Below are 19,294 nucleotides of genomic sequence, written 5' to 3' on the forward strand. Positions count from 1 at the left end.
GGCAATATGAGATAAAGTATATAAATCTTCACAATAGAGTTTTGGCAATTTTAGATGAAATAAAGTATATAGTTATTACCCCACTGCAGTATTGCTATACTCAGTTTTCTTTGTATTTAGGACTGAAAGATGTTTGCTGAACTAGGAAATGCTATTTTAGGATACTTCTGAGGCACCCAGGTACTTAGAAGTATAACTAAGTGCCAGTTAGTTCTGTGTATTGGGAATGATTATACTACTTTCAAAATACTAGTTGGTACTAGTTTACCAATTTTTACAATAACTGTGTCTTTCCACAGAAGTTAATTGAATCTCTGTAGACTGGGAGTTTAAGGTAATGATGAACTTTGAGCCTATAGTAATTTTATAATTAATTTCTTTAAGTTCAAAGATATATAAATTGAATATTTCTGTGTATTTAAAAATACATATGACAGGTTGGGAAAGTTTAAAATAAAGCTGAACCTATACACCATGATTCACCCAATTGCTACCTTTTTATTTTTTATTTTATTTTGGCATTTAAAGCAGAGGAAGAGCACTGGAGTAGTCTGTATCCATAGTGTATGCGATTCTTTATGGTTAAGTGTGCTTCTCATTTTTCTACTCAATTGGACTTAACTTATTTAGACATGTGTTCTGTCTAAATAACACAGGTTACAGGGAGAGGTAAGTTTCAAGGACAAGGGGAACTAAACTCAAGAATTCCTAATGCCTAATATTTCAAAATTCTCTCAAATTCTATCTTTTTTCATATATACAGTTTCTTGTCTAGGTACATTCCTTTATAGAACCCATACGATTGATAATAAATGATTTAATGTGAAAGTTCATTAATCCCATTTTCTTTCTTTTATTTGTGACTGAATCATAGTAAATTCTCAGATTCTATTTGATTTATCTTAAACACAATACATGAGAGTTTTAAAATGTCTCCTTTTTTGACAACACAAATTTATTGCACTTTAAAAAGATGCCTTATATTTCCATGAACATGATAAATTGTACTGAAACTCTGATATTTTCCCAGTTGCTACTGAACATGTCAAACATTAATTTTCATTCATTAAAATCTAATAATGAAAAAATGGTATTGCCAAAATTGCATTAGTTAACTTTCTCTTGGAACATTAAAAGTTAAATACCCAACATATTAGGTATTTTGTACATATCTCAAATTTTTCTTTTTCCGAAATTTACTATTTGATAACTTTGATAATTCAGAAGCTGGAAAAAATCTATTATCATTTGCAACATATTTTGTGCTTGAAAAATTTGAACACATGCCAAACAATTCTTCATCGAAAAATTATTCTTGAAAAGACAAACCTGGTCAGCGCCAAAGTATGTATTACATTTATTTGCCACCAGGACTCTTATTCATACTGTGATTGTCAATCAGTGTTTATATTTAAATCCTCATTTATAATAAATGTCATAATTAAAGAATAATTGAAATAAGCAGCCAAATTGCTTTATATATTTTTTCTTTCAGTCTTACATCAACTTAAGATGAAAACAAGCATAAAATCTCAATGATTTAAATGAAATTAAATGCTTTATAGTTGTTTAATGGCACTCTACTTTCAGATAGTAGACATTTCATCTTGGAAGTATTATGTAATCATTTTATGTGGCAGAAGCTAATCAATTAACTTTAAAGAAGAAATTCAAAATCTACTGTATGAAGTACAGGCAACACACACACACACACACACACAGAGAGAGAGAGAGAGAGAGAGAGAGAGAGAGAGAGAGAGAGAGAAAGAGAGAGAGAGACTGAGAAAGACACAGAGGGAGAGAGACAGAGACAGAAAGGGGGGGCCAGAGAGAGGGGGGACTGACTCCATATTTTGAATTTTCAATATTGGTTACTACTTATTTCCTATAATGGTGAACTTGATAGCATTCATTTTCTTCCCAGTTGTTAAATCAAGCTAAATATGAGCATAGTAAACTCTGGTGCATTCTCTTTTGCATTCTCTTAACCAGTAATAAAGAACCTCGCCAACCTGTCAGGTTGTCATAGCAATTATTCAGAAGCTCTGTAGCTGTAGTATCTGTCTGCCCATGTAGCGTTAAATAGTTTAACTGGCAGTCCTCCAAGACTGAACATTAATCTTACCATCTCCTATTACAGTCCCTAATCAAGATATTCCAGGGGTGATTGCACTAACTTTGTTTGAAGACTACATCTACTGGACTGATGGGAAAACCAAGTCACTCAGCCGTGTCCATAAAACCTCGGGAGCAGACAGACTTTCACTGATTAACTCATGGCATGCCATCACAGATATCCAGGTGTATCATTCTTATAGACAACCCGATGGTAATTATTCTTTCCATGGTTTTCATAATGCATTAACATCTTTCAGCAACATTTCATTTTTTTAATTTCAAGATTAAGTCTAATTTCATTCTTGATAAGAATGATCTGATTCCATGGTTTAGCTTTATCTTACACGATAAAGCCAGTTCATATCAAATACTTCTATTGCAGCATGTGATTAGATGCTCAATAATAGCATAAAGGTTTATTGATTTGTTCAAATCATACTAAACTGAGTTGAAAACAATGAAATAATACATCATTAGAATAATTCATTACTGTCGAGCTCTCGGGTGCTTAGTTTCCAGAACTCTGGCTACAAAGAATTCTATTTCAATAGTTTGGGATACTAAAATTGGAGATATTTACTGTGCCTCATAGGATACTACAAGACCATGTGGAGTAAATGTCTGACCGCTTTCCTGTACTAAAAGACAAAACTTCATGCTTTTTGTTGTAGTTCATTGTTTCATTGTTTTATTTTACATTTATATTTCTGAACATATGTGTTATTTTATCCCAAATGCTTCTAGTCTTTGTTTACCTTATTGATGAGTGATTATTTTTAACTAACATGATTGGTTTTTTTAGAAGCCATTTAAAATGAATGAAATCAGAGATAGAATAGCATTCATAAAATATACCCATAACTTTAATAGCTGCAAATCACAAAGCTTTATTCAACTATAAATTATAAACTTGAACATTCAACATCATATTACATTACTGGTCTTGATAATTGTGTTTTGCTGTGTATTTCTTGCCCTTAGTCTCCAAACATCTTTGCACAGTAAATAATGGAGGTTGCAGCCATTTGTGCCTTTTAGGCCCTGGGAAGACCCACACCTGTGCATGTCCTACCAACTTCTACCTTGCAGCTGATAATAGAACTTGCTTGTCCAACTGCACAGCCAGTCAGGTAAGTTGAGTTATGAAATCATCTCCTCTGTTGTTTGTGTGTATTGCTATTAATATTTGGTCTGAGTTTGCTTGTGGTCATAAGAAAGATAAAAACTAGTTGTTTTGTTATTTGTACAGTAAAATAGGTGATCATTCTAGGACTATAATACTCATTCTGTGACACTGGTCATGGAATAAGGGAAAAACAATTTAATGCAAATGCTTAGAATAAGACTAGCAGAATTAGAGAAAAAATAGAGGCCAGAAGATAAAGAGAAAAGAAACCAATTGTACCAATATTCAGAGAAAATTATGACTCCAATACTCTAAGAGAGGAACTGCAGGATTCGAGGGCATTTTACACAGGTCAAAAGAAATTGTGATAAAGGAAATATGTAGTAAAGATGGAGTTTAAATAATCAAGTTAGATTCTGGATAATAAACCCTGCCTTACCATCACACTCTGCAAACACAATGAAAGGGTTAATTGAATGAAGAATGATTGGCTTTATTGAATATGTAATTTACTTGTGAAATAACCAATCAAACTTTGTTTATTCTCAATGAAGATATTCCAGAAAAAAATCCTACTTAATGAGAATTAATAGTATGTAGTTAATTGTATTAACTTTATTATATTTTTATACAGTAGGCATATGACACTAGAACCTACACATTGTTTCACTAGAGTCAATATCTGTTTTGATTTGAAATCAAGTTGATAAATAAGGCAAGGGTATTTAATTAAAGAATAAATTTATTCTTTAAATTCTATGCTCAGACTTGGCTCATTTTTGGCAGCCAACGGGAACATGCTTGCCAAAGACTTTCTTTTCAACTGAGCTTCTCTGAAACTGAGAAGCCAGTACCAGCTCAGCTCACCTCTGAATACAGAACTGAACTTACCACACATGAAGCCAGTATTGGTAGATATTAAGGGCATCTGATGAATGGAACACAATCTGGCTACTCCCCTGGTTCTGCTTCATCCTCATGGGGTCATCTGGGTTTGTTTCTTAAGTTTTCTGGTGTCTTTTCTCATCTTTTAATTTGGACAATTAACTTAATCCATTTCCTTATGCTATGTAACAGAATTCCATAAACCTGTGAATTTATGAAGAAACCAAATTTATTGTATATTTCTGGTGGCTCTTAAATCTAAGGTCGCAGTAGTGAAGGCAAATGGTGAGCAATTTAGAGAGCACTGTAAGAGAACACAGGTATTGCACTCTCATTATGTATGTCTTAATGAGAGCATTGTGAGAGAACACAAGCCATAGCACTCTCATTATGTATGTCTTATAGATTATATTTTTATGATATTAAGGACTCAGCAAAGTTTCAATAATATAGCTAAGTGTATGGTGTAAATACTGAACAATTTTAATTTTATAATGAAAGAGTTTAAATTTGTATGGAGATAAAACAACCAAAATAATCAAACTTAAAAGAAAAGTACAGCTACTCTCAAGATATCTAAACTACATTTCCAGAAAGAGAGGCATTCATCAGCCAGGATGGAACCTTTGTTACCTGACCTAATGTCCACTACATCAAGAGAAAATGACCTTTAAAAATGGGTTTTAGATAAGTGAAATAATATTTTCAAAATACTTTTATAATAATTAAATGGACACAATTCCTCAGATGAAATAATAGTAGTTACCTTCATCCCTACTGCAGCTGAAATATATGAGTGTATGTCTTCAGTTTAAGCTGAAGACACCCTAGTGAGACATCATAGTCCTGATCTCATAGCAGAGGTGACAGAGGTTTGCTGTACAGAATATATGTGATGGAAATGTAAGCCAGTGGAAAATATTCTCAACAACCTCATTATTTATATCAGTAAAAATTAAGGATGAAAGTAACCCTTTTACATTTTAAAATAAAAACTTTATTAGCACTCACTTGTGAAATTTCCAAATTTCCATTTTTCTACGAGGGAGTCTTTAGTCATTTGTTCCCTGGTGATCAGAGTTTTACTGCAGACAAGCGAACACAAGAGTGGAATTCTGCCTAAGAAACTATAAGTAATCGTGAGTGTGTGTGTACATGCATGTATAAATGCTCACAGGCACATACACACACACACACACATACATATATACATACATACACACAGAGGGAGAGTCAGAGACAGAGACAGAGAGACAGAGACAGAGACAGAAAGACACAGAGAGACAGGGAAAGAGGTTATGGCCTTATGTTTGCTAGGAGAGAAATGCCTCCAGTTACTATGAAGCTAATCTGTTCCTCTCACATCATTATCTGAAGGATTATTTCTACAGTTGCTCTAATTTTATAGTACAGAAATCTTTAAAAATAATACAACTTTCAATTTAACAAAACACTGTGAACTTTCTTTTCCTTTTATACAGACTAAGTATTGTCAAGCAAAAAAACAAAAAACAAAAAACAAACAAAAAACAAAACAAACCAAAAACCAAAAACCAAAAACCAAAAACCAAAATCCAAAAACCAAAAACCAAAAACCAAAAACCAAAAACCAAAAACCAAAAACCAAAAACCAAAAACCAAAAACCAAAAACCAAAAACCAAAATCCAAAAACCAAAAACCAAAAACCAAAAACCAAAAACCAAAAACCAAAAACCAAAAACCAAAAACCAAAAACCAAAAACAACCAAAACAAAAAACCCAGAAGTGCAATTCAATAATCTGGGCTCTAAATTTATCCAAGGAATTTCCCCATATCATCTCCTTCTACTTTTGTTTTGATTTTTAGTGACATTAGGGAAGTTGCTATGTTTATGCTAGAAGCATTTGAAGGCACTGAGATTGCTAGTGACATTAGGGGCATTAGGGAAGTTGCTGTTTACTTTAGCACCTGAAGGCTTTGAAGAGCAACTCACATTCTTTTAAAACTCTAAGTGGCTATTGATAGATTGGTACTATCTTCTTTTGGTGTCTCCCAGATTTGAGCTGAAGGATGTCTAACATTTAAAAGGCCAGGCAATATGCTTTCAGGTATCCTTAGTTTGTTTGCAGTAAGATGCAACAAGTTCTCCAGGACACTCATATCATCAAAAGTACAGGATCTGTTTCTTTAGAGCGCCTCCCTATGAGTGCAGCTAGGTCTATAGAGCATCTCCCTATGAGTGCAGCTAGGTCTATAGGATTTTGGCCTACTTGGCAATTATTCCACATGTAGCTTTGGTTCTGTTTCTCAGTTTTAATCTTTGTTGAAATTGTAGAAACTTCTTGATTGGCTTCCCATAGTTGATGGAGAAACCTTTTTTTAGTTGTAGTTGATATTTGTTGTTTTTGTTGTTGTTTTTCTTCTTTGATTATTTACTTTGTTATGTGGTGTGCGGAAGGGGTCTTTGGATAAACTGTTCCAGGCAACTTCAGTACGCTATTGGCTTTGATAGCAAGAGTGGACCATTGGATGGGACTTGAAGAGCACAGTTTTAGGTTTTTGGGTCAGCACTTAATTTTCCCCTTCTTTTGTGACTTTGGAAGAAATGATTCTTCTCCACAGCTAACAGGTCAGACTTTGGTTCTGGACCCTTAACAGAAGGTGGCTGCCTTGGTTGTAGAAAGTCCTTATCGAGTTCACTTATCTGATAGCAAAGTCATCTGGAAATATTCCTTCTTTCCCTAAATTCACATATACATCAGCATGCTTCTCCAGGTTCCTCACTTACCAAATCAATCACCCTTCTTTCAAAACTAAGTTCCTTTTCTTTAGGTTCCTCATAGTATCAGAGTATTCTACAATAATTCCTTAGCATTACTTTTCCCATCAATGTCTGTTTTCCTCCCTTCCACTTCTGAAGTTTAGGTCACAATGACTATAGGATTAATGACTTCTCTGTTTTGGTTTGATTTCTATTCTCAGCAGTATGTACTGGATATTCTTGTTCAAACATTCTCAAATCCTGCTTTAAACATATTTCCATACATATCCTTCTAGAAAACAAAACATGAATAGACAGATATGGAGGAGAGGAAGGAATGGGAGAATTAAGGAAGGGACTGTGAGAGGGAATATGGGGGAAGAGAAATAAAATTAAGGGGTAGTATGGAAACCTAATGTTTGGTCTGTATCTGTACTGATGCAGATAAAAATATATACATATATGGAGGGTATCCAAATGAAATCATCATATACTGGGGTAGACAGAATCCCAAATGGCCATGTCTTATCACAAAATAAACCATCAATAATAGGACTGGGATAAATCCAATAGAAGAGATGGGCAAAGGAGCCCCCTTGGAAATCCCCAAACAATCCATACTTTTGCCAAAGCTATATGTTGATTTCAATAAACTGATGACATGACCCTTTGATAAAGACAACACCTGCACACATCATTAAATACAGAAATGTCAAGCTGGTAGCTCCATAGACCCTTTACCCTTTCACTCCAGCTTCTTTGGTATAGGAAAATACTTAGCATGCTGTTAAAGGACAAACATATACGAGGCCAGCCACAGAACTTTTATTTACAATGGTGTACTACTTGAAAGTGATGCTAAGACAATGATAGCACAAATCTTGTGAGTGTAATAAACAAATAACTGATCTAACTTAAAGCTTACTCCAGTAGATTGAACCCATACCTGGCACTTCTTAGGTGACCAAGAACCTGAGAATATCTGAATACCTAAGGCAAAGCCACATAATACTGAACTAAGAAAAAAAGAGAAAAAAATGTAATGATTAGATGACTCCTACTGCTATGTTGCTATACTCATACATCTGTGCCTTGTTAAAAATATGAGAAGCCATCATCAGAGAAGCTTCCTCCTATAGCAGATGAAAATAAATACAAAAACACATAGCCAGACATTACTCAGAGAGCATGTCTTGAAATACTCAGCCTTAAATGGGATATACTCTCACACCACTTCCCTCAGAGCTCAAAGAACCCCATAGAAGAGGAGGAAGAAAGAAAGTAAGACCCAGAGGACATAGAGGACACCAAAGAAATAAGGTCCTATAAATCACCACTAGCAAAGCTCATATAAAAGAACAGAGAGTGAAACAGCATAAACAGGTCTGCAGTAGTCTTCACTAACACCTCTGAGTTTTTTTTTTTTTTTTTTGAAGGTAACCAAGTTGATTTTACTAGTTTAACCATTTATGTACTAAACTCTAGATTGCCCAAATAACAAATATGGTACTCCTGGGTTTAAAGACAGAGACTAATACCAATCCATTAATAATAAGTGATTTCAATCCTTTCTTTCTCAAATACACAGGTAATATGGACAAAAAAGGGACAGAATTCTCATAACTCATTGACACTAATATCAGAAGGATTTAACAGATATCTACATAATGTTTTACCCGAACTCCAAAGAACACACATCCTACTTAGCAGCACACTAATGTTTTTATGAAACAGACTTTATCCTGGAACACACAAAAACTTCACAAATTCAAAAAGATTAAAATAATTTCCTTTATCATGTCTGAACACAATGCGATAAAACTTAAGTTCAAGTGTAAACAAATATAGTAAGTACGGAAACAGATGGTGATTCAATGATGGAGGAAAGAAAGCATCTTTATTAATGATGCTGGGAAAACTGGATATCCACATGTAGAAAATTAAATTAGGCTTTTGCATATGTCAACCTGTGTAAAACTAACTCTACATGGATCTAAGTCTTTTTTTTTAAATATGTTTTATTACATATTTTCCTCAATTACATTTCCAATGCTATCCCCAAAGTCCCCCATACCGCCCCCCACTTCCCTACCCACCCATTCCCATTCTTTTGGCCCTGGCATTCCCCTATATTGGGGCATATAAAGTTTGCAAGTTCAATGGGCCTCTCTTTCCAGTGATTGCCAACTAGGCCATCTTTCTATACATATGCAGCTAGAGACAAGAGCTCCGGGGTACTGGTTAGTTCATCATGTTGTTCCAACTATAGGGTTGCAGATCCCTTTAGCTCCTTGGGTACTTTCTCTAGCTTCTCCATTGGGAGTCCTGTGATACATCCAATAGATGACTGTGAGCATCCACTCCTGTGTTTGCTAGGCCCCGGTATAGACTCACAAGAGACAGCTATATTTGGGTACTCTCAGCAAAATCTTACTAGTGTATGCCATGGTGTCAGTGTTTGGAAGCTGATTATGGGATGGATCCCTGGATATGGCAGTCTCTAGATGGTCCATCCTTTCATCACAGCTCGAAACTTTGTCTCTGTAACTCCTTCCATGGGTGTTTTGTTCCCAATTCTAAGAAGGGGCATATTGTCCACACTTTGGTCTTCATTCTTCTTGAGTTTCATGCGTTTAGCAAATTGTATCTTATATCTTGGGTATCCTAAGTTTTGGGCTAATATCCACTTATCAGTGAATACATATTGTGTGAGTTCCTTTGTGATTGTGTTACCTCACTCAAGATGCGGAAAAAGCATTTGACAAGATCCAACACCCATTCATGATAAAAGTCTTGGAAAGATCAGGAATTCAAGGCCCATACCTAAACATAATAAAACAATCTACAGCAAACCAGTAGCCAACATCAAAGTAAATGGTGAGAAGCTTGAAGCAATCCCTCTAAAATCAGGGACTAGACAAGGCTGTCCACTTTCTCCATACCTATTCAACATTGTACTTGAAGTCCTAGCCAGAGCAATTAGACAACAGAAGGAGATCAGAGGGATACAAATTGGAAAAGATGAAGTCAAAATATCACTTTTTGCAGATGATATGATAGTATATATAACTGACCCTAAATATTCCACCAGAGAACTCCTAAACCTGATAAACAGCTTTGGTGAAGTAGCTGGATATAAAATTAACTCAAACAAATCAATGGCCTTTCTCTACACAAAGAATAAACAGGCTGAGAAAGAAATTAGGGAAACAACACCCTTCTCAATAGTCACAAATAATATAAAATATCTTGGCATGACTCTAACTAAGGAAGTGAAAGATCTGTATAATAAAAACTTCAAGTCTCTGAAGAAAGAAATTATAGAAGATCTCAGATGGAAAGATCTCCCATGCTCATGGATTGGCAGGATTAACATTGTAAAAATGGCTATCTTGCCAAAAGCAATCTACAGATTCAATGCAATCCCCATCAAAATTCCAACTCAATTCTTCAACGAATTCGAAAGTACAATCTGCAAATTCATCTGGAATAACAAAAAACCTAGGATAGCAAAAACTCTTCTCAAGGATAAAAGAACCTCTGGTGGAATCACCATGCTGGACCTAAAGCTTTACTACAGAGCAATTGTGATAAAAACTGCGTGGTACTGGTATAGTGACAGACAAATAGACCAATGGAATAGAATTGAAGACCCAGAAATGAACCCACACACCTACGGTCACTTGATCTTCGACAAGGGAGCTAAAAACATCCAGTGGAAGAAAGACAGCATTTTCAAAAAATGGTGCTGGCACAACTGGTTGTTAACATGTAGAAGAATGCGAATCGATCCATTCCTATCTCCTTGTACTAAGGTCAAGTCTAAGTGGATCAAGGAACTTCACATAAAACCAGAGACACTGAAACTTATAGAGAAGAAAGTGGGGAAAAGCCTTGAAGATATGGGCACAGGGGAAGAATTCTTGAATAGAACAGCAATGGCTTGTGCTATAAGATCGAGAATTGACAAGTGGGACCTCATGAAACTGCAAAGCTTCTGCAAGACAAAAGACACCATCAATAAGACAAAAAAACCACCAACAGATTGGGAAAGGATCTTTACCTATCCGAAATCAGATAAGGAACTAATATCCAATATATATAAAGAACTCAAGAAGGTGGACTCCAGAAAGTCAAATAACCCTATTTAAAAATGGGGCTCAAACTGAACAAAGAATTCTCACCTGAGGAATACCGAATGGAAGAGAAGCACCTGAAAAAATGTTCAACATCCTTAATCATCAGGGAAATGCAAATCAAAACAACCCTGAGATTCCACCTCACACCAGTCAGAATGACTAAGATCAAAAATTCAGGTGACAGCAGATGCTGGCGAGGATGTGGAGAAAGAGGAACACTCCTCCATTGTTGGTGGGATTGCAAGCTTGTACAACCACTCTGGAAATCAGTCTGGCGGTTCCTCAGAAACCTGGACATAGTACTACCGGAGGATCCAGCAATACCTCTCCTGGGCATATATCCAGAAGATGTCCCAACCGGTAAGAAGGACACATGCTCCACTATGTTCATAGCAGCCCTATTTATAATAGCCAGAAGCTGGAAAGGACCCAGATGCCCCTCAACAGAGGAATGGATACAGAAATTATGGTACATTTACACAATGGAGTACTACTTAGCTATTAAAAAGAATGAATTTATGAAATTCCTAGCCCAATGGATGGACCTGGAGGGCATCATCTTGAGTGAGGTAACACAATCGGAGTTTTTATTACCAGCCTCCAGTAGGGTTTTTATAGGATTCTTGAGTGTGTGAATGAGTGGCTCTCTGATTCTTATGCCTTTCTTCAGCTCTTTTCCTTATCTTGGTTTGTCTTCCCCAGTTATAATATGATGGTTTTGGTTTCTCCTATTATATTATATTATATTATATTATATTATATTATATTATATTATATTATATTTCTATATTTTAAGAAAATGAAGGAATTAGTAAAAACTAAGCCACTGGGGTCAAGGTTAACAGTTGAATTGCCATTTATATCTTCTGGGATAGGAAAAAATGTCAATTTTCTCCAAAGGAGTGATATGACTCATATTTAAGAGTTGCTGACCAACAAGGATTCCACAGTTTATGTGTGTGTGTGTGTGTGGGGGGGGGGTGCTTTAATTTTTTTTTTTTATATTTTACAAGGATTTTTTGTTTGTTTTCGTTTGGGGTTTTGTTTTATTTTGTTTTCTTGGATTCAGGCAGGGAGTTGTATTGGGCTTTTATATGTTTTTTTGTTTGTTTTTTTGTTTGTTTTTGAAATAGCAAAGTTTGATGGTTAGGGGATGGGCAAAAAGCTGGAATGATTGGGGTAGAGGGAGAATATGATCAATTAAATTAATGTTAAAATAGTTTTAAATAATAAAAATGTAATAGAAAATAAAAAAAAAATATCCCCAAATCCAAGTCCTCCAGTTCCTTTGGCTGTTCAGTTGACCCAGTAGCAATTTACTTCCCATTTGGGGGACTTAAAGGTGAGGTGGGCTCAGTTAAACAGTGTCTCAATCCTCCTGAGATCCACACCTTTCACCACCATCTGTTAGCTCTAATGCCATCACTATTTGAGGGAAAGAGCCCCAGTGTACGGCTCAGGACTCCACACTGCCTGCTTTCTTTCACCTCTTTGTGAATATCAAATAAGTCTCTGCAATTAGTACCTAGCCCATCCTCTCTGATAAGCAGTTTTAAAAAGCTTTGTTCTCTACTTGTTTTGGGGTTGTGGATACAGCTGAATTCTTTGAGCTAGAAGTTGTAAATGCTCATTTACTGTTTGAGACTAGGGACATTTCTTTCTTTTCTTTTTTTTTATTAGATATTTTCTTTATATACATTTCAAATTTCAAATGCTATCCCGAAAGTTCCCTATACCCTCCCCCCGCCCTGCTCCCCTACCCACCCACTCCCGCTTCTTGACCCTGGCATTCCCTTGTACTGGGGCATATAAAGTTTGCAATACCGAGGGGCCTCTCTTCCCAGTGATGGCCGACTAGGCCATCTTCTGCTACTTATGCAGCTAGAGACATGAGCTCTGGGGGTACTGGTTAGTTCATATTATTGTTCCACCTATAGCTCCTTGGGTGATTTCTCTAGCTTCTCCACTGGGGGCCCTGTGCTCCATCTTATAGATGACTGTGAGCATCCACTTCTGTATTTGCCAGGCACTGGCATAGCCTCATATGAGACAGCTATACCAGGGTAGGGACATTTCTGTGCCTTCCTGTTTGATACACAAAGTATTATCCTTGGATTCTATCTCTTGCTTACTTTCTTTAAGGAAATTAACAGAGAACACTCCCCTTCTCTCATTTATTTCCCTTAGCTACCCTACTACCTATAGTGATTCTAAATTACTAGTGATTACCGCCACTCAAATGGTTAATTCATCATCATGTACAACATCACAATTCATAGTTCACTATATAGTCTACCATGATGTGTCTTGAGTGAGGAGAGCATAAATAGCATCCATTCCTCTCAAACTTGAATGCTGCTGTGGGGTGGGGGTGGGAGGGGGCGACATTCCCCCTTGCTCCAGGGTCACTGGACTGCTCCTTAATCCTAGGTGCAAGGTGTGGGTTAAAGAAGGGTCCTGAATCTGCTCTGGGCTTGGGCTGCTCGGAGAGGCAGGACAGGGGAGTTTTGATTGCTCATTCCCCAAACTATTGCCAGGCGAGTGCCAGTCTGTAAGAAGCTGCAGGACCCCACTCCAGGGATGGGGAAGTTCAGTCTGAGCTCTTGTGAACTGCCAGAGTCTGAGGGTGGGGGTCCCACAGACCTGCACAGAGGCTGGGAACAGCAGTTTCTCAGACTCTTGAGCACCATAGATGCTGCTGGAAGCCATAGAAGAGCTGATTGTGTGGAATCGGCTCTAGCTCAGGGCTGAAGTGAAAAGGGTGGGAGAAGAGCTCTGGCTGGGTCCCACCAGGGCGAGAGAGTCCTTGGCTTGTTCGGTGGGCAGCTTGGCTTGGTGGAGTCCATGGCTGGGAGCACAGAGAGGCCTCATGTGGGAGATTAGACAGGGCTCCTTAAAGACCTGCTACACTGTTCCCTAAGGTGGGTCCCAATGAGAAGAGACACTCCATGCTTTGCTTTTGTTTTTTGTTTTGTTTTGTTTTGTTTTCTGTTCTAATTTATTTTCTTGGATATTTTCTTTATTTACATCTCAAATGTGATCCCCTAACCTATCCCCCCTCTCCCTGCCTCTATGAGGGTGCTCCCCCACCCATCCACTCCCATCCTCCCGCGCTGGCATTCCCCTACACTGGGGCATTGAACATCAGTCTTGGTTTTAAGGTATTTATTGGGGCTGAAGAGATGGCTCAGTGGTTAAGAGCACTGACTGCTTTTCCAAAAGTCCTGAATTCAAATTCCAGCAACCACATAGTGGCTCAGAACCATCCATAATGAGATCTGAGGCCCTCTTCTGGTGATTCTGAAGACAGCTATGTTGTACTTACATATAATAAATTAAGGGGGCATTTCTTGCCATGGGGGAGAGTTTTGATAAGTAAAACAGTACCATATTTTCTCAGGGCAGGCTTGAGGTGAATTGCCTTTTGCAGGGAAGAGTGTCTTGGAAGGAGAGCTTAACTGGCTAAGCCCTTCAGGCCTTTAGGTACCTCATTAAAATGGAGATCTGTCTTGAGGCTACATGATCTGTGGAGGGGCTTAGGGCATTGCCCTTACATGACTGCTAGCCACAGAATTATGGAGATCTGAGGCTTCTTGTCAGGAGCCTGGTGTCTAGAAGCATGGTAAAATACCTTCCTTTCCTTGCAGGATCACCTGCTGGGTCACCGGGGTTTTAAACCTGAAACCAGAAGCCAGACTGCCTTTAAAGGTCCCACACTAAGGGGTGGGACAGTCCTCTTTTATATTTTCATTTTTAATGCAGTTGCATTTTATATTTTATTCTAAATATTATTGAATTTAAATGTGAAAAAATGGAATCTATAAGTGAAATAGAAGAAATCTAAAATAAAATGTTGGTTATCATTCTAAGTAACATTAGCGTGCTTTATTATGGTTTCTTTGACTTAAATCCCCTTTATGTTCTTACTAGATTGAAATGAGAGCAGACTCTCATATTATGTGTAATTCCCACAGTTTATTATCTAAATCAAGTATATTTAGTGATTTTAAATATATATTAGAAATTTCCCCGTCATAACTGGGAATACTTTGAAGATACTCCAAGGACATGGAATCCTTTCACATATATGCTTTGATATGCTGTAATGACTGGAAATATTTAATGTTCAGGGCAATTGCCTTCAGACTTAGTCTCATCTCCCCAAAGTGTCGACTGTCCATAAAGGTATTTTTCCTCTCTGGTAACTTATGAAAAACACAACAGGCATGACCACAGGATAAGAAAATTATAGAAAATCAGTTGAATAGAAATATTTCCCCTAAGGCTAGTGATTTCTATCCCTTCCCAAATTACTACAAGAATAAAATTCAGTCTTGTATTATAATTCTATCCAGAATCAGCTCCATGTTATCCAGACTCATTCAGCACTTGCTAACAATAATGGCTTTCTTACTAAAGCAGTTGCATTTTAAATTAACAAACAGATTTCATATCCATGTCTATTAAAGATAATTGAACCAAAGCAAAATTGTCAAGTTACAGTTTTCCATGCCAAATCCTTTGCATGAGAATTAATATATGATATTTAAAAAAAATAACTTTAGAAGTAAATTTACTCAAGATTTCTAAATCTGAATGAATATAAGCTTGCTTTTAAAAAAAAATATAATAAAATAAAGAAGAAGCTGGGTGTAGTGCCATGCACCTTTAATTCCAGTGGCAGAGGAAGTTTCATCTATTTGATTTAAATACCACCCAGGTCTACATAGTGAGTTCCAACATGGCCAGAGCTGGACAATGAGAACCTGTCTCAAACAAACAAGTAAAGATTATAATTTGACGACCAAAAGAGGTTGACTACATTTGTTTATTGCTTACTTTTAGTGATTTAATGTTAACTACTACAGATACATTGGTTCTCTGTTCAGAAAATTTGCTTTTCTTTTAATTTAAATATTAGTAAGAAGTAAATTTTTGTACTGCCCCAAGATCACTAAGTATCAAATTGAGTGAGCCTTTGGGTTACTGTGCATAATTGTACAGAAATGAAGCTAGCATTAAACCCTAAGCATGGAATTCTAGGTGAGTAAAATGTTTGCCTCATGTATAGATAAATCCCCAGTATCCCCTTAACACTTGATGTAGAGATGCTTAGTTATATTCTCACATATGTAATATAGAGGCCAGAGGAACAGAAGTTCAAGGCCATACTCAGCAAATTACCAAGTTTTATGGAATACTGTGCTAAATGAGACTATATGTCAAAACAAAACCAAAAACAAAGACAAAACAAATAAACAAACAAAACAAACAAACAAAACAAATCAATGACCAGTTTTATGCTCTGACTTTCTGGTTTCACTGAGGGTCAGGACTCCTTCATTGTGTACAGAGTAAGCTATGACTTCTCCAAGCTTCTCTTAATAAATGCTCAGTTGCCTGTAAGTCAATATTGCAATGGAAGAATGCCAACTATTATTTTCCTTAATCAATCTTCTTTTCCATAGGTAATCCAAAAGTCATGGTTGAACTACGTTTTCCCATTCTACCTTTCCCATGGCTACTTTAGGCATTTTAAATGGAAAGATTTGTAAACAAATACCATTTGACGTTGGAGCTTTCAGTGACTGGAATGTTAACTTTGCATATTAAATTTTATTACATAAATATCCTCTGTGTTTCTTTTTCTTTTCCCCTTTTATTCTTTCCTTCCTTCCTTCATTCTTGTTTTCTTCCTTCATTTATTTTTGTCATATCTTTGATCCTAGTACTTGAAAGTATTACCATGAGTTCAAGGTTTGTCCAGCCTACTGAGTTATTTCCTGCTTTAAGTATAAACAAAACAAGTGAATAAATACACCAATGAAATAAAATCAACAGAGACTATTTCAGATTAATCTGTCTACCTTTAGTGTAAATGCCCTCTCCTTACCTTTCGTAATCATACACATTTAAAACAGTTAACATGTATTAGTTTCTCATATAATATGTTCTATTAAGAAATTTTCCACCGGGTGTAGTGGCGCATGCCTTTAATCCCAGCACTCGGGAGGCAGAGGCAGGAGGATTTCTGGTTCAAGGCCAGCCTGGTCTACAAAGTGAGCTCCAGGACAGCCAGGGTTATACAGAGAAACCCTGTCTCGAAAAACAAACAAACAAACAAAAAAAAAGAAATTTTCATACACATATAATTGTACTCTGAGCACATTCAAACTTACTACCTTCTATTGTATATGTTTTTAATAATTCTAATATTTGAAAAATAACTGTACTGAAGTATTCTTGCAGAAATAACAATATTTATGTGTCAGCTACAAATTCTGATCTTTGGTTTTGTTTTGTTTTGTTGTTGTTGTTTGAGAACACTAATGAAATTACAGTATTGTGATTATTCAGCTGGAAGGAATCTTCCAGTTTTATCTATTCACAGGATCTACAGAATGAGAGCTGGCCTTATTTTTACTGAAGTCATGAAGATTCTTTATGAAATTCTCTTCAACTAACTCAAATTTATTTAATTATTTGATGTAGATATCTCTCCCTGATAGCCTTGGTCATTTTTTTTTACCTTGTTTAGTGTTTGACAGACATTATCTGTATGGGACTAGGTAAATATTTGAGGCTTTATGACCATTCTCTGTAGTAGCTACTTACCTGACCCATTGTGAGTAAAGCAGCTCTTGAGACAATATGGAAATGCATGAGCCTGCTTGTGGCCATTGTTAAGTCAACCAAGGGTGACAGTCACCCAGGATTTAATCCCCACTATGTTTTGAGCAGTGAAATTTCCTGGTAGATTTTGTTGAGGTTTGTTCATTCTTTCCTCATTGTGTAAGCTCTAAGACACTGCATGCTCACAATTACAGTATGCAATAGGTGTGACATGTACATGAATACTCCTTAAACATGTGTTATAGTTATCAACATTCTCCTCATTTTTTTTAAAGTTTCGATGCAAAACTGATAAATGCATCCCTTTCTGGTGGAAATGTGACACTGTGGATGACTGTGGTGATGGATCTGATGAGCCTGATGACTGTCGTGAGTATTCTGAACAACTAGTTTAGATTTTAGAGTTCTTAAGATTCTAGACTTGTAGAAATAATCTAGGCTTAGACCAAGGCTTTTTTTTTTTCTTCCATAAACTCCCATCCTTGAAATAGGAAAGTTTTAACTTGAAATTCTTTAAACTTTGTAAAGAAATGATTGCACTGTCTTTGTTTTTTGTTTGTCTATAGTTTTTATTTGTTTGTTTGGTTTTTGGAAAACAGTGGTCAATAATATAGATTTGCTGTGATATTCACCTAATATGAAAGGCACATGGAAAAGATATAGAAATCCTTTTATAGACAATAGATGAAAACTTGTATCTTCTCTGTCACTATTAAAACCTTAAAAATTCTTGAGGAGTCAGACTTTTCAATGCTAAATTTTATTTACTATAACATTTAATCTGCCCTTAGCAGCTACAGTAAAATGGATCCTGAGTGTGATTGCTGTGGTTACAGCTTCTAGGTTAGCAATCATTGCTCACTTAGGTGGTGATGAGCAGTCAGAAATCTTCCTGGAAATCCTATTATAGTTCACTACATAGGTCACTTCAATCTTTTGCTGTCAAGTTGAAGATGCTTAAAGTCAATCCCACTAATTCCTTCTATGTCTCAGTGCATGGTTGCCCTGAGTTCTATTTGACAATTGAGCCATGAGTTGGCCTTGATTGGCCTTGACAATAGAGTTTCAAGATCCTAAGGCTTGCACTTAAGAGAGGGAATACTGTCTAAGTGAAAGACAGTTATTTACTTCTATAGAATTTTCTAACATCAATTATAAAGCTGTTTTGCATTGTCAGATAGTTATTTCAATGAACTCTGTTTCATCTGCTTTGCACTATCAACTTAATATGCTGAATGTTGTTTCACATTTCCGCATTGCACATGGAAAGCAATAAACCATCACTTCGATGAGAAATAAAAATGAAAGCTATTGCTTTTGTAATATTTTGTATATTTGATTGGAAAATACATTTGTCTTTGATTTATTTTCAATGTGCTAGACAATGTATAAGTAGAAAGACTTGTGGATACTAGGTATGAACTCATGATCAAATTATTCTTATCAAAAGTTTTGGAATTAGGAAAAATGCCAAAAGAAGGAATTGTATGGGGGATGGTGACTCCTGTTTTGTAAGAAAACTATTTTCTGCACAATAAAAAAAATGGTTTCCCATAAACAGTACCCTTCACAAGAGTCACAACTAATATAGAATATCTTGGTGTAAGTCTAACCAGGCAAGTAAAAAATCTGTATGATAATTTCAAGTCTC

The 19,294-nt window shown here is 36.2% G+C and overlaps 1 protein-coding gene across 3 annotated transcripts in view; it reads left to right on the forward strand.

The window, feature by feature from the left end:
• The window catches only part of Lrp1b (LDL receptor related protein 1B), a 2,026,300-nt gene that overhangs the window by 1,786,352 nt on the left and 220,654 nt on the right, over positions 1-19,294 (forward strand). For all 3 annotated transcript variants that reach the window (XM_021181392.3, XM_029472167.2, XM_029472172.2), the window contains exons 61-63: positions 2,141-2,329; positions 3,100-3,248; positions 17,919-18,012. In XM_021181392.3, the coding sequence (XP_021037051.1) occupies positions 2,141-2,329; positions 3,100-3,248; positions 17,919-18,012 (432 nt within the window). The remainder of the gene's footprint in view (positions 1-2,140; positions 2,330-3,099; positions 3,249-17,918; positions 18,013-19,294) is intronic.

Source organism: Mus caroli, unplaced genomic scaffold, assembly GCF_978045245.1.
Source record: "Mus caroli unplaced genomic scaffold, Mus_caroli_1 scaffold_2, whole genome shotgun sequence".
Taxonomy (NCBI): Eukaryota; Metazoa; Chordata; class Mammalia; order Rodentia; family Muridae; genus Mus; species Mus caroli.